General features: G+C 39.1%; 2 protein-coding genes across 3 annotated transcripts; both read left to right on the forward strand.

Moving 5' to 3' along the window:
* Window positions 1-336: 336 nt before the first annotated feature.
* Window positions 337-10,554, forward strand: LOC103373927 (LMBR1 domain-containing protein 2-B-like). Its single transcript, XM_008303936.1, has 18 exons — window positions 337-425; window positions 1,193-1,420; window positions 1,635-1,744; window positions 3,138-3,236; window positions 3,343-3,510; window positions 3,601-3,811; window positions 3,982-4,056; window positions 4,203-4,307; window positions 4,416-4,596; window positions 5,450-5,631; window positions 5,790-5,923; window positions 6,159-6,264; window positions 6,433-6,530; window positions 7,316-7,419; window positions 8,471-8,517; window positions 8,664-8,772; window positions 9,320-9,416; window positions 9,540-10,554. The coding sequence occupies exons 2-18, from the start codon at window positions 1,247-1,249 to the stop codon at window positions 9,601-9,603; spliced, it is 2,064 nt and encodes a 687-aa protein (XP_008302158.1). The 5' UTR covers window positions 337-425; window positions 1,193-1,246; the 3' UTR covers window positions 9,604-10,554.
* Window positions 10,555-10,942: 388 nt separating this feature from the next.
* Window positions 10,943-23,323, forward strand: golm1 (golgi membrane protein 1). Of its 2 annotated transcripts, none has more exons than XM_008303937.1 (11): window positions 10,943-11,133; window positions 12,869-13,010; window positions 13,817-13,996; window positions 14,158-14,212; window positions 14,320-14,422; window positions 14,622-14,745; window positions 16,160-16,322; window positions 16,622-16,840; window positions 17,615-17,779; window positions 17,985-18,083; window positions 19,993-23,323. In XM_008303937.1, the coding sequence occupies exons 2-10, from the start codon at window positions 12,882-12,884 to the stop codon at window positions 18,080-18,082; spliced, it is 1,236 nt and encodes a 411-aa protein (XP_008302159.1). In that variant the 5' UTR covers window positions 10,943-11,133; window positions 12,869-12,881; the 3' UTR covers window position 18,083; window positions 19,993-23,323. The 2 variants fall into 2 exon arrangements, with proteins under 2 accessions (XP_008302159.1, XP_008302160.1); XM_008303938.1 differs by having other exon boundaries at window positions 16,163-16,322.
* Window positions 23,324-23,689: the final 366 nt, after the last annotated feature.

Here is a 23,689-nt window from a genome sequence, read left to right on the forward strand (position 1 = left end):
ACATTAAGACTAATTTCAGATTGTGAAAATAGGATAGAACAGAATAGAATAGAATAAAATATTTTGTATTAATATGTTAGAATATTACATTAACATAATTTCAAAACTTTTTTTTCAGTAAAATGATTAACAGAGTTCCAGTAGTTTTCAAAAACAGGTTTAAGAGTCAGTTTTGTTGTTTTTAAAGTAATTCCTTTGCAATATATTCCAATATGTGATTATTTAATAGAACTACAATACGTCCTGTTTACCAGTGTGTTGCCTACACTACCCACAATTCCGCGCTGCCGCTACGTCTGTTACGTAACGTCGTTTCAGCGGTTGTGTACATTTGTCGAGGTGGACTCCGGGAGAACATAATGTGACAGTAAATTCAGATAGTTCTTTGGTTTACAAGCTTCAGCCTGAGAAAAGAATCTGAAAAGGTAAGAATGACTTCTGTTCTGCACGTTGGTTGTTCGTAAAGCAGCTATAACACACAAGAGATCTACTGACCGAGACACATAACACTCTGAAACGATCGCTATGTATTTATTTTTTAAATGTAATTGAATTTTTTTTCAGTCAAACATGACCACAGTGTCTAACATTTATGAAAACAATTAGTGGTCACTAAAATCCCAAAAGTAAAAAATAGATTCGTAAGCAGTTTTAAATAAACAGTAAAATTGCCTGTTATTATTTTTAAAAAATCAATACAGGGTCCAGTATTGATCCCATAGAGCCTCTGTGTGTGGGTTTGCGAGATTTAGTGTATGTTTAACCAGAAAAAATGAATTCAAAGGTAATGTTTTTGCTGAATTGTATAAATACATCATGCTGTTTTAGACTTCTGAGTGTATGTTTCCTGTTATTCCTGGCACCCATTCATTTATTTACTTCTCTTAAATTAACAAGGCTCTTTAATCTTATTGGTACCCCATCACACTTAGCATCAAATCAGCTTTAATAGCTGTCACTGTGGTATTTCATGTTGCAGTGCAGGTAGATTTAACGAGAACACACCTGAAATACCTTATTTGCCTTTTCCCTTATGTGTACTCTTTGTCCAGCTCTTTCTCTGGTTATTTTCTTTTTCTCTGCTCCCTCCTCACCACCTCACCCTTTACCCCGAGTGTCCAGGTCAAGCTGTTTCGCCCTGTTATCCAGCAGATAAGAGCCGATAAGCTCCCCTCTTGTCTCTTTCCCTCAGCCTCTTGGCCTCCAGTAAGTCTGTCATCATGACTTCTTGACATCACTCCTCACCATGAGTGGAGCTGCGCTGGCCGTCGTGGTCGTGGTTGTTTTCTTCTTGGCCCTCTGCCTCCTCCAGCGTTATGGAGACTTGCGGAAGCAGCAGCGGTTGGTGCTGTTGGGGACGCTGCTGTCCTGGTACCTCTGCTTCCTCATCGTCTTCATCCTGCCACTTGATGTCAGCACGGTATGAGACCTCGGCAGATGTGTGATGCATTTATCTACACATTGTCTTTTATTTGCGATAGAATATTGTCTCAGAAAAACAGGATGAACAAGCGATTGTGTGTACTTTTGAGAATAATCTCTTACTGATTGAGGTTGAGCTGTGTGTGTGTGTTTACACTGCTCTTCTCTGTACAATTTGACATTTAGCTGTGTAAACTCTGCTCTTTTCCCAGACCATCTACAAGCAGTGTGTTCTTGACAAGGCCAACCACACTGGTACTGTAACCGGAATAAGACGCTTAGCTCACACTGGGGCTGACTCATCTCTTCATTCCTCTGACAGGTAAGATATTGTCTGGTGTATCAGAACCAGGACCACAGTTTTTTTTTACTTTCAAGGCGATTCATTCCTCCAGCTGCGTTCTGAGGCCATCCAGCACGATACATGATGATTAATTTATTGGCAAAAGCTGCAAATATTCAGTTTGTCAGCTCTTGTCTTTTGCAAAGCAGCATTCTGTGCGGCTATTCTATTTTTTTCATTTTTTATTTCCAGAGATTTTCACTACACGCAGTTGCTTTGAGTCAGTGAAACCATATATTTGATGCTATTGAATTTGCTGTGGGCTTTATTCTTAGCAGCTTGTCGTATTATACACTCAGTTCTTCTGTTCTACTGCTTTGTCAGTTTGATGTTGTCAAGCTGTGTAGATTTAATAAATAATGACAATTCAACAGTCAGATGGAGAGAATAGCTTGCCTGTTGTGTTACTAGATGCATTATCAGTGCAGCTGTTGTCATTGTCTGTAATCTCTTCAGTTTTTTTAATTTGAGGGCTTCGTACAAAAGGTTTCCTGCGTGACTGTGTGATTGTATTTGCTCAGTAGTATTGTATTAGTGCAGTCAAGGCCAAAGCAGAGTGTCTGGTCATGGAAGTGTTTGTTAGTTTGTGATAGAGTCTCTACATTTGATTATTACTGTGTTTTTTTTTTTTTTCTTTTTTCTTGTGGAATTAAATTCTGCCATTACTGTGCAGATAGTGTTGGTGTCATCTTTCTAAGTGAAAGATATTCATGAGTTTTCAGTACGACTTCTACTAATATAATGAGTGAACTAAAATCAATTTACAACCTGCACCTAAACTGTATATATGTGTAAATATGTTTTCTTTCAGAGGTTGATATTTCTTTTTATTATACTTTGATACTTACTGATATATTACCTTTTATGCATCTTTTTGTTCTTTATTTAAATTTTAATCTGATTATATTTCTGTCTTTATTCTTGGGCAGGAAACGTGCATGCAACGAAAAAGAATTTCCCCTCGAGGATAAACAAAGTATTTCTGATTCAGATTCTAAATTTGAATTTATGGTGTCAGCAGCACCATGACTTTTCACGAACAGTGCCGCACTTTATCTGTCTGTTTAGGTTTAATTATGACGATTTTCTTTACTAATTTGAGCTGACCCTTTAAGGCAGCAAAGTGTTTTTATTTATTTTTTTTAGATTTTCTGCCTTTTTTAAACATCAAGTGATGGCATCAAAAGTGACACTACATATCAGAGAGTGTGTTTCAAGGCATATGATGTGAGCAAACTAATGTTTCACAGCAATGACGATGATTAACCCAAGTCTAAATATGCCAGAAGTACTGTAAACGGCTTTATTGTTGCTCTATGGCACTGTGTGTGTTAACATGCCTATAATGTTCTGTGTGTTTATGTGTTTACAGTGGCACAAAGGGGTGTGTGAAGCCCTGGAGTTACATTCCGGATGGTGTCCTACCCGTGTTTTGGAGAGTTGTATACTGGACGTCCCAGTTTTTAACATGGTGAGAGGTCAACAACCTACGACTGTGACTATAACTGCTGTAGTTATAAAACAGTTTGATTCTGGTGTACTGACTCTCTCCATACTGTGTGTGTGTTTGTTTACAGGCTACTGCTGCCCTTCATGCAGTCCTATGCACGGTCGGGAGCTTTCTCTGTGGTTGGAAAGATCAAAACAGCTCTAATTGAAAATGCAATTTATTACGGCACGTACCTCCTCATCTTCATCTCTCTGCTCATCTATGTGACGGCTCACTCACGCTGGAATCACACATGGTATGTCAAATGTACCTTCATTCAAATAGAAATAAGTAAAATGTGCACTATTTTGCCAGTCTATTGATTAACTTTGTCAAACTCCTGCAGGGCAGAGCTCCTGACCATCGGTATCACAGCTGCCAATACCTGGGGCCTCTTCCTTCTGGTGTTGTTGCTGGGCTACGGTCTGGTGGAGATCCCACGCTCTTACTGGCTCTCATCTTCCCATGTTTACTTGCTCTCCAAGACCTACTTCAAAGCAGCAAAAATGGCTACAGAGAAGGTAGCAGCGGAGGAGAACTTAGCAGATGTCATGGAGGTGAGGATCTATAAACGGCTCCGTGCTGAAATAGTCTTCAGAGAACAAGTTCCAGCAAGAGCTAAATCAGAAAATGTTGAAAAATCTTTCAATACTTTGTATGCTATTTATGTATCAACCATGTGTTTGTGTCATTTTGCCTGAAGCTTTTACTCTGATATTATTAACAGGAGGTGGCAGGAGTCCATGAATCTGTCAGGTACAACCACATCCTCAGGAAGTGTGTCGACACCATTCTGACAAAGGTGAGAAATACACCAAGCCACTTGTTCATGAAACCGTTTTTTTCGAAGCAACACAAGTTTCCTTTTCATGTGTACACATTCGATTTAATATTGCATTTATAGTTTGTACAGTAGCGCTCAATGGATCAGCTTTCATCTCATTTCAGTGTCCAACTGAGTACCAAGATGAGATGGGGAGAAATGTGGAAAGCTCTCGTGGGGAAGAGAATGCGCTTCCCACCAAAAGAACCTTATTTAACCTGCATAAAAAAGTAAGTATTTAGACTTTTTAAAGTAGTAAGTGTAAAAAATATGACAGCATATGGAAATGTGAATAACAATCATTTCCCTGTGTTGTCTGTATCTGTTGTGTGTTTCAGGTCATTTCTGCGGTGCAGAGACACAGACAGACTCAGGTTCAATGGTCCATCTTGTTAGATGAGGCCTTTCATCTGGAGGATGTTGCTAAAAGTAAGAGCAGCCCGCTCCGACACTTCACCCACAGCTTCCCTTTGGCACATCCAAACTGGATCCGCAGGTTCATCTACACGCCCACTGTGGGTGAGTTCAGTCAGCGCCAAAGTCCTAAATTCAGAGATGGAGTAAATATGTTGGCTCAGCTGCTTTACTATGTGCAAGTAAAAGCACTTGATACATGACAAACTTCTGGATAAACCTTGTTCTTTCATAGACTTTTAAGTTGAAAAGCTTGCCAGTGTCTCCTTAACTCAAGTATTAAGTTTTTATTTCCACCGATGTTTGAATTTCCTGACAATCTTGAATGCTATTCAATCATTTTGGCCTTCTAGTAAGTATAAATGCAGATCCTGGGTGCCAGACAAATGCACTGCTTTATTACCAAGGTGTTGTCTCTAACTAGCAGTGGTTGAAATAAATGTCTTTTTTGAACTAGTCATGCCACGTTTAATCGTTTCAGCACATTATATTTTCTTTGACAGCTCAGCAGAAGCTTTGTATTGGCTTCATGTCCCAAAGAATTCCTCCAGTACAGCTGAATTAATGTGGTCACTGTCTTTGAAACGCTTATAAAACTTAAAATTATTCATTCAGTCTCGGTTTTAGTAAGGTGGAAGTTCTGCTTTAGAGTGGCAAAAAACTAATGTTAGAGAACCATGGTATGATTCAACTCTTTGGAGTGTATTGTTATTAAAATGTTATTTATTGGCAGCTCTCATAATCTCATTATTGGTAGAAAAGAAAGAGACACACTGGATCCATAAAAACTGTTATTTCTATGAAGGATATAAACCAGACTTCAGTCTTTACAGCATAAATATGAGTTATTAGAATCCATACCTTTAGTATTTGATGTGTGTAACTGAGATGCCAGTTTGAATGTTCCTCCATCATTTACATTTATGCATGTATCTGTGTGTGTCTCTGTGGTGCTCAGAGTGGTACTGGGAGTGTGTGTTCCGACAGGGTTTCTGCAGGCTGCTGGCGGTGCTCCTGTGTCTCCTGTCGGCAGCAGTGGTCTGGTCCGAGTGCACCTTCTTCAGCACACACCCTGTCCTCTCTCTGTTTGCCGTCCTTATTCAGATGGCTGAAAAACACTACAACTACATCTGCATTGAGGTAAGCACGTGCAATGGAATTTCTGTTTATTTTTTATACCTTTAGTAGACTTTTTTTTGCAAATACACAAATCCTTGCTTTGTAAACACGTAATACATTGAATTAATCCAACTAACTTGTCCACTTTCCACCTGTTTTTTTTTGTTTCTTTCCACCAGGTGGCTTGCTTTGTCATTATCCTCTTCATGTGCGTGTGCGTCTACTCCACAGTTTTCAGGATACGAGTTTTCAACTATTATAATCTGGTGCCACATCACCAGACTGATGCTTACAGCCTGCAGTTCAGTGGCATGTATGTCCATCACATTATCTTTATTATATATCACATTTTGAAATATGGTCTTAGTTCAATTAGTCAAATGTTGTTTAAAGTCTTCAGCATCACGTTGTACACATTGTTTGCATGCTGTTTTGTTTGTTCACACCTGTGAACAGTGTTAAGATCACTTTCCAAGGAGGAAGCACAATTCACTGCTGTCTTCTCACATTGTGTTACCTGCTTGTATTGTATGTTTTTTTCTGCTCAGGTTGTTTTGTCGTCTGACTCCTCCGCTGTGCCTTAACTTCCTGGGCCTGATTCACATGGACTCTGCCGTCTCGCACCAGGACAGAATACCGACGTCCTACACTTATGTGGGTTCCACATGTTCAACACACAACTCAGGCAGTCATACTGATAAACATACACAATGCACCTGTAACATACAAGAAATACAGAATGTGCATGAAACATATAAAAATGTAAAATCCTCTTTGAACAAATGTAGTGATGCACTGTCTGTTTTTCCTTCCGTCTGTCAGATTATGGGCTCCATGCGCCTGCTGTCTGTCATATCGGATGGCTTCTACATTTATTACCCCATGCTGGTGTTGCTGCTCTGTTTTGCCACTTTTTACAAGTAAGCTGACAACTACTAACAACTAAATACTGTTTTCATAGATTTAATTGAAAGACTACAATCAAATGTAGTTTGGATTATCTGCCTGCTAAAGCCAGACCAGTATATCTGCTGATGTTAGGTTGACCAGTCTATTTTTTAACTTTGAAATGTCCCGTTAAATTACATACTGGTCCAAATTACAAAAAAAACCAACACATCATGACGTGTCACATGTTTGTGTTAAATAAATATTAAATATACATCATTATCTAATTTTAAACTTCCAAGTAGTGACATCAGCATCAGCTTACAAAAATTGGTATCACTTTTGTTGTGGAAATTCTGGAAGAGGTTGAGCAATTTTTCTTTCACAATTTTGGCTGTAAAGTATGTATAAAGTAAATATTCACCTGTGATAAGTGAAGCATTATGCAAATGTAGGACATTGATTTTTGCACAATAAGCTTGAAATACAATACTTTCATCTTCTTCTTTTACAATACATGTGTCAAGTACAATGACAAAGAACACCTCTTTTTCCTCGTATTCGTTGTCCTGTATCAGTGCCCAGCTGTGGTTAGATATGCACACTATCAACCTCTTTGCCACAGACAGGATTGCACCAGTGTATCAGTTTGCCTGCACAGGTCATGTAGTCCGATCAGCTGATGGATTATTGATTAACATCAAGTCTGCTCTGAGAACCCTTTAAGGTTGAATTGTGTTTTTTATGTTGCACATTAAGAACATACTGTGTGTTTACCAGTGTGTTTGTCATTTTGTGTGTTTCTTGGTGCTTCTAGTCTGGGCTCTCGCTGTTTGAACCTCCTGGGCTTGTATCAGTACATTGCTAACGATGAATTGGCCTCTGACCTGGTGGATGAAGGCAAGGAGCTCATCAGAAGAGGTAGTTTCATCGCACATCCAATCACTTGCTATTTCTGACTGCTCAAAGTGGCCACGTTTGTTTATATCATTTAATAACTTTTGCATTTAAAAAAATGCTCCGTTGTTATAGATGTAATCAGTTATTTAGTTTTTATAGATAGCAAGTTCTTTCTTGGCTTGTTTTTTTTATCATATATCTCTTTTTTGTAACTTCTCTCATAACTCATTAATGATCCGCTCTGGTAAAAATCTTGTTTTTGTGGGGTTTTTTTTTTAACTTTGTCAACGTGTCCCCATGGTGTTTTTTTATATGCTAGAGGACATATAATGTGCACAATAAGCAGTCAGTTTCATTGCTGATCGTACTGATGTCAGTCTTAGAAATGTGGATTCAGAATTTTCAGGATTTAATACATAATAAACCAAAGGAACCAATCCTGTCAACTTGTGGGATCCATATCAGGGAGAAGCAGAGATATAGAAATGGATTGTTTTCAGCTGCAAAAGGAAACATTGTGAGCCTTTATGTAACAGTAGTGACACATTATTAGCGGTTTATATCGTCATCCAGCTGAAGGTTCATGTCATCTATTTTCTATTTATTTTACTAAAGTTGTAGAGAGCAACTAATAAAATACATTACCATTCTAATACACAGACTTATACAGACTATTTGCTCTTCCTCACAAACAGTTTCTGGTTTGAACATACATGACTCAACTGTACTTGTGCAACTTTCCATTGTGTAATGAAGAGATGTTTTACAGTGTTCAAGAAGCAGAGTGAAGCTGCAAGTGAGAGTCAGTGAGGTGTGTAGAAAAGAAGCAGGGATGAATTTGGATATTGAGGAGGCAAAGGTGTAAAGTTACATGTAAGGCACAGAGGGATTCGTGTCATTGAAAAACCTTCTAAATATATAATTTTAATGGTCAGTGTCAGGAGAGGAAGTTTGACCGTGTAAAAGCAATATTATCTGCTTTTTAATTCATTCACCTGCTTTAATTTTAAGAAACAGAAATGTACTTATTCAACTTTTTAACGATATGTTTTACAATGCGTTCCTTTTGTAGAAAGGAGGAGAAGACAGAAAGCTGAGGATGGACAAAATCGAAGATTGGTGAGAAAATTGTACACATCACATCAAACAGTTTCTCTCACTATTTTGTCAGAGGGCGAGAAAATATGAAATATGCTGTTGCAGTATGTTGCCTCACTGGTTTTACTGGTTTGTGTTAAGTGTGCCTGTTTTGTTCCCTGTTCCAGGCCTGGAGGGAGCAGTATGGAGTCCAGGGGGCCGCTGGGAGGACTAGAGCCGGTTACACCGAGTTAAAGGATGAACAGGCCAGTCCTGCATTAGAGAACAAGAAAAATGGTAGGAATGTTAGAAATCTACAAGAACCTCTGAATGAAATATTTTTGTGTTGCTCAGAGTTCACAAACTGAATTTAATCTTTTTTTTTTGTGTAGTTTTAAGAGTTTGTTTATCGTTGACCGCTATTGAACCAGATATCTGCCATTTCACCCATATAGCACCCCACCCACATCAGGTACACGTACATACAAATACTGCTGTGTTTCAGGTTAGGTTACTTTGGAACATGCACAACCTGCTGACTCTCTGTCTCCAGCAATTCCCACAGGAATTTTATTTCTCAGTTTCAGGTGTCGGGGACTAAAGTTAAAGCAGCTTATCCTACAGAAATAAAATAATTGTGCAAGCCCAACAAAAATAGTGACACTTTCTGTGTGATTTCTGTCCCTGTCGAGTCTGAATTCATGCAGCATTTTTGTCATCTTACAACTGTTTCCTCTTTGTTCTCATTCAAACAAATCTTTTGCGGATCAAGATCACTTAAATCCACCAAGATGTCTTTGTGCTAACAGTGTTGTGTGTATATATTCATCTTTGTCATTCTCAGGTAATAAGTACACTAGAAGAGATGGAAAGACGGAGGAGGAGCAGCAGGCCAGCTTACTGCAGGACTACTCCAGTGACGAGGGATCGCCAAACAGAAGGTGCACCAAACTGAACATGTTTAATGTGTGCTTAAAGCTGAATAGCATTATGTCATCCACAGCTAAATCATATGACTGTCTTTCTGTGTCACTTACTCTGTGTCTCTGTGTTTGACATCATAGATCCCCAGGAGGACGTTACCTGTCTCTGTCACCTCCACTGAAGGGCATCTTTGACGATGTTTGATAGACTGAGGATGCAGGGAATGCAAAAAGCTTGAACACGAATGAATAATTTAAGCGTAAATTATTTCCAAGAAAGTCTGAATCCAAAGGATTATATCTCAGGAAATAAAGAGACTGTATCTGAGATGTGCACATGTTATCAGGTAATGGATGAAAGTGAAAACCACAGCATTAATAAAACGTTTTATAAGCTAGCTGGCTTCTTTTACTGGTTCATACAAGGAGATTGACAACTGTTAAGGGATGTTTCTCATCCAGAGCCTTAACCTGTTTGTGTACAGCCAATCCTTTTTGTATTCTTGAAGTAATGTTTTGAATAGTTGCGTACCAGATTGGAGGATGAAAGAGAATACAGTACACTATCTAAATGTATGCCATGGATACCTTCTTTTTTCTTAAAAATGAAATTGACTACTGTACCCGAGATGAAATGAAACATGCACACAAGGGAAATATATTTGCATCTTCCATCTTTTATGTTGAACACATTGTGTAAATAGACTGTATGTGGACTATATTTTCCAAAAGACATGACTTGTATGTAATGCAGTGTCCAGTTATTTTCTGTGAGGGTGTGATTGTACGGTAAACATAATCCTCCTACATATTTATTTTATCTTCACTTGGATTGTGAATGACCTCAAATGTGATGCACCAGTAAACATCCCTCACATCAATAATATCCTCACTGTAATATATAAAGTATTCTGAGTGACTGTGAAATAATATGGCCATATTTAAGACAGTGTTCATGTTTGATATTTTTGGGGGGGATTTTTTAAAATTATTTTTTTCTATTATTTTTAAATTCTCTATCTAGAAAAAATAATGTTTTGTAAATTGCAGTGGAACATACATTCATGTATTCTAATTATTCGGGGCACAGTGAATCTACATTAAGGCAAAAAATGTATATATTTTATGACTTTGTGAATTAAATAATATTGGTTTACTTTGTGGTTACTTTTGATTTTTTTAATTACAGTTTTGCATGACATTTAAATTACCTTTTTAATGGGTCCAAAAGTAATTTTATGAAATTAATTTAGTTCTATTTTAATCTAATTAAACATCGAATTCATCATACTAACAGGTACATTTACCCGTGTTGCCTTCAAATGCTCTTCGTAAAGTGTGATATTTGGTAGTTGACGTGTCTTGGAATAGACACAGACAAAGTGCTTTGAGTTTGAAATATGAACATATACTTTGCAGCAAAATCCTATACCCTTAATTTAATCTAGAAACCACTTTTACAAAGGTACTTTGTACATTATGGGTTCAATATGTTTTGGATTTTTCGATTTCCAGTTTTTCGTACACCACGTAGACGCAGCACCAGATCGTCTTCGTCCCAGTCAAGCAAAATACACACAGAGACTCGGCTGTTTGTATTGCAAGAATGGATACGAGCTAACGACCTGGAGCTAATGCTTTGTTAATTACCAGAAAGACGCGGTGAGATTGTCAAATATATCACCAAGTATCACTCAAAACATTTGGTTCCTTTTTCGGACTGTCGAAATACCTGGTAAGTGGAGGGTTTAGCTGCTAGCATTAGCTGAGTGTTAAGTGCTAACGACGTTAGCGTTAGCTTGCAACGTAGAGTGGCTATGCCGGTTGCTTTCCGCACTAAGTCGTATAATGGAACTGGCAAAATTATGCTCAGTTCAGTACAATGCTTTGTTGCTTCGGCTTCCAAACTTTTGATAGATGGTACAATATATGTCTGACTTCTTAAGTGTGTGTGATGGCTGGTATTATCAGCTGTAGTGGTACAATTTCCGAACTCATTTCCTAACCTGCGTTTAGCTGAGTAAAAGGAGAGATCCTTTTTGCTAGCTTTTAAATATTAACAGTGACTAACGTTAAGAAGGTGTGACCGGTTACTTTAACATAAAATGTTAAAGATATAACGTGGCTCCAGGCCTGTCCTGTGGTTTTGTATTATACGACAGGATTTGGTATCGCAGTGGTGATTTGTAAGCCTGAGCTGAGATTGACTGTCCTATTATACTGTAAAGTTACTGCTGCTGTGCATCTGCTTTAACATCAACACCATACAGTAGGCTCGCACCACCTCCTCCTTTTCTCCTTCAGGTAAATCTGATCCTAAGTATTTTCAGTAACGTGTCGTTTTTCAGCCACTGTGTCGTGATGTTAAAGTCTGGTTATATTGTGGTCTAAGGGAAATCCGCAGGGAGTCCTCTACGAAACAGATTACCTTTTGTTTAGCATATTTCCTTGCACCATTAGCATGCCCGGGTCATTTGCATATTGCAGGAGCCCAAGCATGAGAATTAAGGTTATGCAGATTGACTACACAGACAGACTGCCCTCCTACAACCAGACAGTATCCTTAAATAGTTGGTTGCTACATTTCAGCACACATGGGCCTCCTGGTGTCCTTACTTTATCTGCAAATTCCAATATTTTAAGCCAGTCAGCACTTTTAGAAACAATCAGTCTTTTTGCTCTCTATAGTGTCGAGTATTTGGCAGTGTGACTGTGCAGGTGTGTGCTATAAATGTTACTGACATTGTGATGGTGATATTGGTCCATATAGGAACAAAGCTGCACATATGCAGTGTCTCTAATGGAGTTGCTAAACATATCCTGATGTCTGTCTGTATGGTCAGATGACATTTCCTGTGCTCAGTGTTTTGTGTTTTTGCTGACACAAAGGACACAAGCTTGGTCTGTCATCAGCGTTATAGAAGCAGAAGTAGCTTACTACTCCTTGCAGACCTCATATTGAGCTCTTTACATCCAAAAGTCTACCTAAAAAACCCGAAACTAATGCAGACTCCTGTACTGATCTTTACAAGAGATCCTGTATTAGGTGCACGGCTTATTGGGAGTATGTGGACTAATAATATAATGAAATGGGAAAAGAGAAGATAAGAAAATAAACTAAAATAAGACTTTCCATAATGAGCAAACATCTGGCTTGCATTGCAGCGTCAATTTATTCACTTCCAGTAGATTTGCTGGTGTGTATTCTCGCAACACTGGCTATACGTCATCTTATCATCTAAAAGAGCACTGGTTATATAATGACCTAAGTGTTTTTTCTGTTTCCACACCACACCCTCATGGCAGCACCAGACAGGAAGAAATCACGAAATGCCGATTTTCTATCTTACTAATCACAATCATCATATTACTCTTATATGTAGTTTCTTGAACATGAAATGATTAAAACATGAAATAATAGAATCAGTGTAAAGTGTGCTGACCCCGGCTGTGGTTTTTGTGTCTTCCAGTTTGTAGACAGCGATGGGAGGACTGGGAAACGGGCGTCGTGGAGGGAGATCGCCACCTCTGATGATTGCCGCTCTAATCGCCTGTATCTTGGTTCTGGGCTTCAACTACTGGGTGTCAAGTTCCCGCAACCTGGAGCTACAAGTAGGTTAACCTGTGTGTGTGTTTCTGTGGCTTTTTAGGTGTGTAACTGACAATGTCACCTTTAAATAGTTACGGGAACCCCCCCCCCCCATAAAAAACCCACATGGTGCTCTAAAATGTGAGGTTACTGTTTGCTCTGAAGTGAATATGTGGTTAATAAGAAGGTGAATGCAGCTTGAAGTACCTTGTATTGTAAATCATTATCAGTCAGTTCATTTGTTGTCTTGGAACAGATATGTAGGTCCTGCAGTGACAGCTTCCGGCTTCCATCATTTGCCTAGTCTGATGTGTTTGCAGGCTCTACGGCGATGAAACAAGTTGACCTTTTAACCTTACTTTGTCACTGCGGTTGTAAAAACCAGTGACAAGATTCCCTTCTGCAAAAGTTCGATAATTGCTGTCCTTAAAGTTCCTCATTTTTGCTCGAGTGTTTTCAGAGTTTAATTTGGTGCTTTTTGGGCTGTTTTATTTCTTTTTACCACTTTCACAATAACCTATTCATTTGAAACACATCATAATGCAGGTCACTGTAAGGAACTAAGTTCTTGGGCATAAATGACATTAAAGCGCAAAAAGCAGATGAGATGCTTGTATTGTCTTATTATAATCTGAATTTCTGTCAGTTCCTCGGTCCCCAGTGTTTTTTCCACAGTGTCACTGCTGAGTTGGATTGATGTTATCACTACTTGTGTCTAAATAATATGAGTTGAGTGCAGGTAAACTACCTGTAAAAGAAAAGAGAAAGTAGTCAATTACACTGAACCAATCGTATCCTTTTCATCACTGTGTGTGTGTGTGTGGCACAGACTAAGCTCTATGAACTGGAGGGCCAGGTGCGACGTGGTGCAGCAGAGCGTGGAGCAGCAGAGTTGAAGAAGAATGAGTTCCAGGGGGAGATCCAGAGACAGAAGGAGCAGATCAGCCACATAGAAAACGCCTACAAGAGGCAGCTGGAGGGGGCCCAGGACACCTGCATCCAAGAAAAGGTGCAATCAGACACCACTGGCAGTTTAAGTCATCACAAAATGCATGTTAAACTGTTGTCTATGAACTGCAGCCGTAAAGGAATGTATAAAAACACTCATGACTGTAAACTGTATCGAGACATAGGAAGGAATATTGATAGCAGCTGTGCTTTTTGCTCTAGGCCACACTGCAACAAAACATTTCCTCCAGTACCAAAACCATACAGGAACTCAAAGGTAACTGCTAGCATTTAACCTCAATTTCTCAAAAACTGCCCAAAGCACTGAAAAAAAAAGTCAGTTTGTATCTGTCTATTAATGTCTTTTATGTTCGTGGACTGTAGGTCAGCTGAATCAGCTCAATGATGACTTGGGGAAGCTTCAGAAGGAGCTGCAGAGTTGCCAAGGCAACATCAACACCCTGAACAACAAACTCACCTATGACATGTAAGATTCCTTCACAGAATCATAGTCATACAAGTCTGAATTCTTTTATCTGTATTTAGTCACTTACAGCCTTCTTGATGTGAATAGTTGGCATGAACCAAAAACAATCTTTCACTCATCTTCAGCTACATAACATGCACATTAACCACTGTTGCTGCTATAATATATAACTTACATGTGTGTTTTTGTACACGTGTAGGACCCACTGTCACTCCCAGGTCCTGTCCCAGAAGGAGCTGTGTGATGAAAGAGTGGCTGCTGCTAAACTTGAATTTCAGAAGAAAATGGAGAAGCTCGTCCCTCCTCCAGGTGCCTCCTCGCAGGTTAGTTGGCTGTGAAGCAGGTGAAAGGATGTAAACCATGTTCATTCAAAAGAAGTAGTACATCTTTCCACAGAATTGTCAACAGAGCAGAGGGACAGGGTCGATTTAGCCATTTGGAACAAGTATAAATATTGACTATAAATCCTAATCAATGACTGCTTATGTTTGCTTTGTAGCCCATTTCACTCTGGGGATGGCATAAATACTATATCAATATATTGCACTCGATTAAAACTCTTAAACTGTTTCACAACACATTCGTTTGTATTTGACTGTGACAGCAAAAGGCATCGTGATGTCCTTAGCCACTCTTTGTAGAGGGGAAATAGATTATTCCTTCTTTTTCTGGCATGGGATGGACAACATTGCTGGCTTCATCAGTCTATTAAAGTGACAGCAGTCTGTCATTCAGGTCACTTTTACGTGAATGTCACAGCTTCATTCAGACAAAACTAGACATCAAGTAATTTATAATGCATAAAGATTCAATCTAAACTAATAGCAATCTTATCAAACAGTCCACAGAAGTAATAGCCTGGCTTATTTATGAGTTCCTATACACAGAAAATGCAGTCCCTGTGTGATGAAACTCTGACTGTGACAGAGCTCAGGACCTTGACGGCTCTAATGTAACAAACAGTAACTTATAAATGGTGACTGTGTGTGTGACAGCGCACCTGTCAGGTATGAAGAAAAGTGCACAGTGTGACTTGCTGTTAGATCCTGATCAATCCATTTCTAACTATAAGTAATTAATGAAGCTACTGCTTCTGTTTTTTTAATGTGCGTAAATGCTTTGGAGATGCTCACGTGGATCCTGCTGGTGTTTGATGTTAAAGGTATTCAATAAACTAAGAGGAAAGACATTTAAAAGCAACTGTAAGCAACAAACTAAGCTTCAGCTCCTGGATTACATTTATTATTAGTGAGTTTCATAAACCTGATCTCTTACTCCGCCTTCATTGCAGTAGAGTTTTGTTTTTGGACCAATATTAATGATGAAATGTGAAAAAAATCTTTTCCTAAATTGCTTTAAACACCTCAAATACATCACTCGGGCCTGTGTTAATTCAGCGGCATACTTGTGATGTGTTGAAAGTCATACATACGTTTAACTAGGTTCTAACTAGTTAGACTGCTGTCACAACTTCAGACATGAGGCCGGCTTGTTTAGATGCCATAAGATGTCAGGAAAGCAGTGCATGTCTGAAAGGGGCTTAAACCTGTTCAATCTTAACCTCAGTAGTTTGTTTACTGTGGAAATAAAATTGCCTTTGCTTGCATTTGTTAGTCCAGCCAAATCAAACAACAAGTAATAGGGAAAGAGCTTCTGATGCTTCACCTTTTCTACCCAGTTGTTTCTTCTATCTCTGTCGATGTGAAGGAACACGGATAAGTGATGTTTACTTCTCAGCAGGAACGTGCAGTGGATGGAGCAGTAAAAGAAGGCAAACCAGTTAAAGCTGCGCCGGATGGACTTCAACCAGCCACTGTTGTAAGCCACATACCAGGCCTCTCTGAGCCCAAAGGAAATGAACCAGCTGAACTCCTGACCAATGACATCATCGTGGACAAAGGTCAGTTTACTTAAGTGGCATTAAACACATAAAACCCAGGAATCACTCCATAATGTACATATTTGTATAATGTGTACTAGATGTCTGTCATGTCACCCAGGTCATGGTTATTCTCATAGTAGGGATATAATGTGTACTAGGCATTGTAAAATTGCCCCTAGGTGATAAATAAAGTTATTTGAACTGAACTGAATTGAGTGTATTCTGTGTATGTTTACATCTCTACATATTATTCCATGCTCGTGATTACAAATGTGACCTCACAATGCACTTTGCTTTCTGCCTTGTTATTTCCCCAGTTCCTGATGCTCCAGTGGAACTGCCCCGAACAAAGGTTCTCTCCAAAGCAGAGTCCGATCCCTCAGCTGCTGCAGTCAAGCAGGACGTTTTGCCACAAGAGGGAGCTGTCAAAACAGATGAGAGCGACGGGGAGACCATTAAACTTCTGAAGAATAATCTGACTGAGGACAAAGACATGGAGGTGATGGATGCTCATGAAGAGGGTGCTCAGACAGAAGGTAAAGAACTCAGAGAATGTGCTTTCCTACCAAGCAACATGCTCGCTGCCAAATGTTTGTCTTGACCCCATGACAGAGAAACACTGAGGTAAAGGATTATTTCCAAGTAACTGGATCCTGCTGGTCTACATAGCAGCTAGAAATCAGGATTAGATGTCAGGATAAAGCTGTTGAAACCACAGTTGACTGAGCTGACCGGTGTTGGGGTAGTTTAAACAAAAACAAATATATTTTCTCTATTGTTTATGCCACATTTATCTGCTGTTTGTGGCATACAGCTGTGAAGTGGGTATGCACAAAATTGATGTACAGCTCAATGTAAAAATGTGACATGGCTCTTGCATAGCAGCATGCCTAAGTTGGTGTTCATGAGTCATTTAAGGCTACATGTTGTCTGCCAGGTTCTTCTACTAGAGTCTAACAGGTAAAGGCTTCAGTTAAAAAGCGCATATTTCTCCCTCAGAGGTCATTTTTGAGAATCTCATTCTCCAGTGTCACATTCGTGTTATTTCTGCCTTGTGAATTAGCAGTTTGCAAGAAGAAGAGACCACTACGAATTTGTTATGTAAGCAGAGAGGGCTGCATATCCCACATAATTGCTTTTGCATATGTGTCTACGCCCTATTTGGAGTGTGACACATGGCTTAGAAAACAGGCCAGCTCACGGTTCACTGTGTAGCAGCTGTGATTGTCTATGTGTAGGCTATAAGCTGTCCTCACAGAGATGTTGTGATTTTTTTTTTTGTAAAACTAAGCTGTATTTACTCTTTTCAGAAGCAGACCCTGGAATGGAAGGCATGCTGATTGGTCAAGGGAAAGCGGATGAGACTCCTAATGATCAGAAAATTGAGGAACCAGATGAGTACGACGCAGATGAGCAAGTAGTGGGCGGAGTCGATTTGGAGAAACAACAGCAGAATAAACAGGCTGAGAATATAGGTGTGTATGTCTATGTAGAAGAAAACTGAAACGCATGTAGAGAAAACCTGGAAGACTGAATGTGATCCTGTTTGACCTTTATGAAGTACAGCTGACTATTTGAAGGCCAGAGTTAAGGTGTGAATGAGGGATGGTTATTTACTGCTAACGACAAGGAAGTAAATGCCCTGTGTTTTGTTAATAATCCCATTGTACTGTTTGATAGACAAGGACATGGAGGAGGAGCTGGCTGACTACAATGGGGATGACGAGAATGAAGGGGAGTTTGAAGCAGACAAACAAGCTGAGCTGGCTCAAATCTAAGGTAAACACGGAAACACACGCCAATGTTTTCCTCACTGGCATTCTGATACAGTAACTCAGCGTGCGACACATCGTCATCATTACGAATCACTTCCTGTCAGGTGAGGTTTTAGTTCAGACACTCACTGAGTGAAGTCTCAAACTGACTTCCAAAGTTGATCACTGTTTATTTTGAAAACAGTTCAGCAGCAGCTTTCACATCCACAGGAGACAATTGCAGTTATCCTTATTCAGGCTGAAACAGAGGTTTAGAGTTGTTTACTGCACCACTCCACTATACATTCCCTGGCTTCCCAAATGTATTAACAATGTTTTTTACTAGGTACAGGTTAGGGGTGGGCGATATGGCAAAAATATCATATCATGATTTTTTCATTATAAAATCACAATTTCGATTTTATCAGGATCTTACACGTAATAGTAAATAGTTGCAGTTTTGCCAACATGTGCAAAGAATGTAAACATAATTAAAGGTGCTGCTTCTGGCTGTCCTGCTGCCAGCGGTCCCGTCTCTGTTTGGCTCTCAGCATACTGTTTAGGGTGCTTTCTCTTCAAGTGATTGAACAAGATATTCGTGTTGCCATTCGGCATGCGAACCGTCTCTGTGCAAACTTTGCAAATTACCTTTGTTTGCGCTTTGTCATTTGGAGAGAAGCCAAAAGAATTCCATATAACAGAAGTGGAGTTTTTTTTAGCGACCAACAGCCATGGCTCTACATGGAGCTACCACGACACACACACTAACAAGGTGGCAGGTAGGAAATTGCGTCACTGCCCGTAATTCGCTATGATTGGTTGGTCAGGTTGGCAGCGTAAAACGTCTGGTGCGTCGGTGCATAGAACAGCAATTTATAGAATGTGACCTAACGATAGTGATGGGCAGATGAAGCCTCATGAAGCCTTGAAGCGTTCCACCTAATTGGTTCAAAAAAAGGTTCATTTCTCGAGGCTTCATGTGCACACAAGCCCCCCTACTGGTCAAAAAGTTTATTGTCATTTCAACTACTTGTGATGGCCTCTTGGCTGTCTTGCAACAGTGTCAGCATGGGAATAATCAGTGCCAAGGACAGAAATAAAAACACCTCCTTAATTTAATTTTGTGTGGTTGGTTCATTCATTCATCTAATCTGTTTTGATTAATTTCTGGATATTGATAATAGGTGTCTGTAAATGTTTAAAAAAAAACAAAAACAAAAAAAAACTTGCCAGTGTGATTTCAGTCAATGTTTAAATAAATCTAATAGGACATGGGATATTTATGTTCATACTATTGCAGTGTTTTTAAAAGATGGGACAATGATTGTGCTTGTGAATACTGGGGAGATAGTGGCTTTATTCATTTTTATTCAGAAACAATATTTTTTCCACTGTGTTCTAACGCGCACATTTTTCGGGGCTCCATTGCGCTTTATATGGTCATAAATCGCGCCAATATTCGAACCACTTCCTGAACCAGCGAGGCTTCAGACGTCATCGGTGACGTCACTCGCCCATAATGAAGCGAGCCTCGATACGCGCTTCATAAAAGACTTCCTGGATTTCTCGACACACGCTCCGAAGCCTCGGCACAGTACGTCCCATCACTACCTAACGAGCCACACGATCTCCTCACTTTGGCAGATCATCTACACGTTCTAATCCTTCACGATCTAATATCGTTGTGTCGAGTACCCCTAGTTCAGGACATAACAAAAGGAGAGTAATGTGTAGATAGCAGCGTAAATATTAGTATAGAGAGCAAGAAAGCAGAGAGCAGAATGTATAATTTCAGCTCTAATGAGAGCTTTCTTTAACATGCTGCCATTAAGTGAACAATTGATGAAGCAGTTGGCACATCCTTTCATTTGTAGCAGCTTTTCCTGTTGGACATTCAGATATTTTGTGTCTAACAGAATTTCCTTTTCTTGCAGGACTGGAGTTGGAGAAGGATCCTTCACACCACAGTAGAAACCAGGACCTATTTTACACAACAACAACAACAACAACAACAACATGCAGGTTAATGCAACCAGGAAACCACACTGAACAAAAAACAAATGGGAGTTTTTCTTATATCAAAGACTTGCTGGGTGATCAGTTTTAGCCTTTACTCACTGATATGACATTTATTTGTCATTTTAATTGGAATCGATATTTTCTCATCACCTTCTATTTAGTACGAGCAGAGAATTGCGAGCCACGGCTTAAGATGCTCAAGACTTTGACGCCAGTTGGATTGAAAAATCGAACACCTCATCACGTCTGGAAAATCTGTACATTTTGATGACGTGCTGACATGTGTTCACTACTTAACGGCTGTGTGTTGAATTACGTGCAGACCCTTATAGGGTTACGAGGTGTGAAATACTATAACAAGTGTAGAAGATGTGAGCGATCCCATCGACAGAGCGGCTCTGCAGCACAGGCCTCCTCTCTCTCAGAGGCTCGGCAGCATCTTAAAGCCTTAAGTTCTCCTCGACAAAGTCTCTTTAGTTTTCGGGTCACTGGTCTACTATCTGTTCAGTTGAGAATTTCCACGGCCGCAGAAATGTGCTGTAACTTTTGGTGATATCGCTGAGTCCGGTTGTGTTATTTTAAAGCTAAACCCAGTCAAATGGACGAATTAAAACTTGCTTTGAATTCCATGTTGCCATAAATGCTGTAAAGACTGGCTTAATGAACACATAACCGACGGACAAATCCACCCTCTAGATCCTGTGCTGTCAGGTTTTAAACATATTATATCGTTGCTGGAACAGAACTTTTGATTAATGTCCAATCATTTTTGAAGATGAATTGTTTTGGCATTTTAGTGGCTTTCATTCTGAGCTGTATGTCAGACCATAAAGAATCACATGCGTTCTACATTTAGGATTTGTAAGGCAGGGAGATAGTTTATTGTGAAAGGAACAGAGAATATTCGTAGATGAGCAGTCTTAGTAGTCGTAGTATTTTGACGCATGCCTTATTAATTCCGTACACTCCATCTTCCCCTTGATGGTCAGGTGCTTCCATCACAGTGGAGGTAGGATGTTGAGCCGTGTTACATGTTTACAGATCTTTCGACCTGCTCAGTTTGTGGTTTGTGGATGCTGATCTCCGGTCTGCTGAACCAAATTTTTTTTTTGTAGAGGAGGTGGTCTGAGAATCGCTGTGACGTTATGAAGGAAAATTCCTCGAAGCAGGAACAACGGGTCGTGCTTCACGGCCGCCGAAAACCAGTCGGTGTGAACTAATCGGTAGCTAAAATGTGTTTGAGGGGTCAAAGGAAATCTGCACTAAACTGGAAATTATTGGGGACGGTGCAAACGGTAGCTGAACGTAGATATCAGAAGTAGTTGAATTTCGTGGCGGGGGTTTTGTTGCCTTGTGTTTTTTATACAGGACATTTATTTTGCAGCTCAGGTGCTCTGCTCTATGTAGAAGTGGAGGATCTGGCTGCTCACCCACTGTGCTGTTGTTGTAATCTCTATTATTTTCATAATGCTTTGGTTATCATTCCAGGAGTTCTGCATCATATATTAGAAAGTTATCACCCTGGACCGCTGTTATTTGCCTATCTGAAACCTGTCTTGGTGAAAGTTGGTTACGGCACAATGGCTGTGTTTTACTATCAAAAGTTCCCTCTTTCATCTAGCCAGGCCTAATTTGAATTACTGAAAACTCTAGTATTCGTTTCATTCTTTTAAGGTTGAGGTTTCGTTCTTCACTGTCAGATCTGTGACAGTTTGGCTGCCTGACTTTATTCAGTTCCACAAACCTGTTTTATATAGATCCTGTGGTTTCATATGCAGTTTTCTTTAAATGCATACAACCTACAGAGTTTCTCTTTCGGCGAAGCCACAAAGACAACTTGACTTCCGCTCATTAACATTCGCTTCAGTGACGTACAGAATGTGTTGGCAACTTTCTGCTTCAAGTTTGTTTTTACTCGACTATTCGAGCTAAATGTCATTCTATGTTTCTACAAAATGCTGGACCACATGTGAAGAGTCCGTTTAGTCCTTCATCAAAACAACCGCTCCTTCGAGGAACTGAAAAATTGTCAAACTTTTCAAAGAAGAGTTCAACTTTTAAGTTTTCACCCCCCAACCAGTAACAAGGTAATTTATTTTTTATAATTTATATTTTTTGTTTTGTTTTTTTAAGACTCCTGTACATTTTTTTAGTCACAATACCCAAACACATACTGAATGAATGGGAGTGCTGATGAAGGATTGATGCTCAGGTAACTAAGTACATTTACTCAAGCACTTGAGTACAAATTGGAGGTACATGTACTTTACTTAAGTATTTCCATTTTGCTCTACTTCAGTTCTTTTTAATCACAGAGACAAATATTGTACTTTTTGACTAGATTTAACTGTTTTTTCCAATTTTTCATGTGAAAAATCTCCAGTTGGGGTCATTTTGAATCTCCCACTTCTTAGGCTACTATAAATAAACAATTTAATAACGCTGTTGGATTACCTAGAAAGGGCAGTGTTTGACTTTTTGAGCTGAGGTATGAAGGTCTCACAGGAGAGTGATGCCACCAACATGATGATCTTATAGAATACGGTACTTTACTGTAAATTAAACTAAAAAAAAAGTAGTTAGCGTTATTTAAACCCTAACCTTATACAGAATAAGTGATATTAATCCAAAAACACTGTCTGTAATGATAATAATAAAACATTGACGAGAACCATGGTGAGTACTTTAATTTTCCTGATCTGATAATCCATACTTTTGCTAAAGTAACCCTTCAAAATGTGAGGTTTTTACTTGTCGTGGAATATTTTCATCGTGTACTTTTATTGAAGGATCTCTGTCACCACTGAGGGTTCTCATTAGTCCTCCAGCAGCACTCCTAAAATAACGAACAACATCCCTTTTGTCTGCCTTTCTCACTTTAGCCCATATCACAGGAGACATATTTTACTGATATGCGTTTTTTTTTCTCCTTCCTCCGTATAATCTTATTGCTGTTATGTTGTGTTTGTCTGACACTGCGAAGCTTGGACAACTGCTGCTTTGTCTGCCTGTTTGTGTAAAAAGTCTCATTTTCTGAACTAGAATTTTGTTGACCTGGAGAGGAAATGTTTCATGATTTTTGTAAGTTGAATTAACTTTTTGTTTTTTCTTCTCTGTCGTTGATTTGATTTGTTAGAATTTGTATTTTATTTAATTCTGAACTGCTGAACAAAATTGTGAAGGGTTTAAATAATCATAGCCTTTATTGACAATAGAGAATAAAGATTGTTTTTATTACCACTGTCACGACACGGCTTTGTGTGCAGTTTGTTTGGTTGTAAACTTGTGATGGATGTTAAAACAAAAAAACATATGACATTTATTTTTAAGTATTTTACATGCACTTCTTTAATACACTATATGTTATGTATAGGATTAATAATGACATATAACAACTATTCACCAGCACACATGATTTAATATGAAAAAAGTTGCATTGCTTTGGTTAAAAAAAGCTTCCACAGACTTGTAGGAGAACACGTTGTACATATCTAGACTATCTAGTTTGGCATCCCAGCATATTTCAACAGAAATGCAAATAAGAAGCAAAGCAGTCAAAAGAAAATTAACACCTGAGCGTGATCATATTTACTCTGAAAGCATTTCTCTCCA

Source organism: Stegastes partitus, unplaced genomic scaffold, assembly GCF_000690725.1.
Source record: "Stegastes partitus isolate 25-593 unplaced genomic scaffold, Stegastes_partitus-1.0.2 Scaffold2100, whole genome shotgun sequence".
In the NCBI taxonomy this organism is placed as follows: Eukaryota; Metazoa; Chordata; class Actinopteri; family Pomacentridae; genus Stegastes; species Stegastes partitus.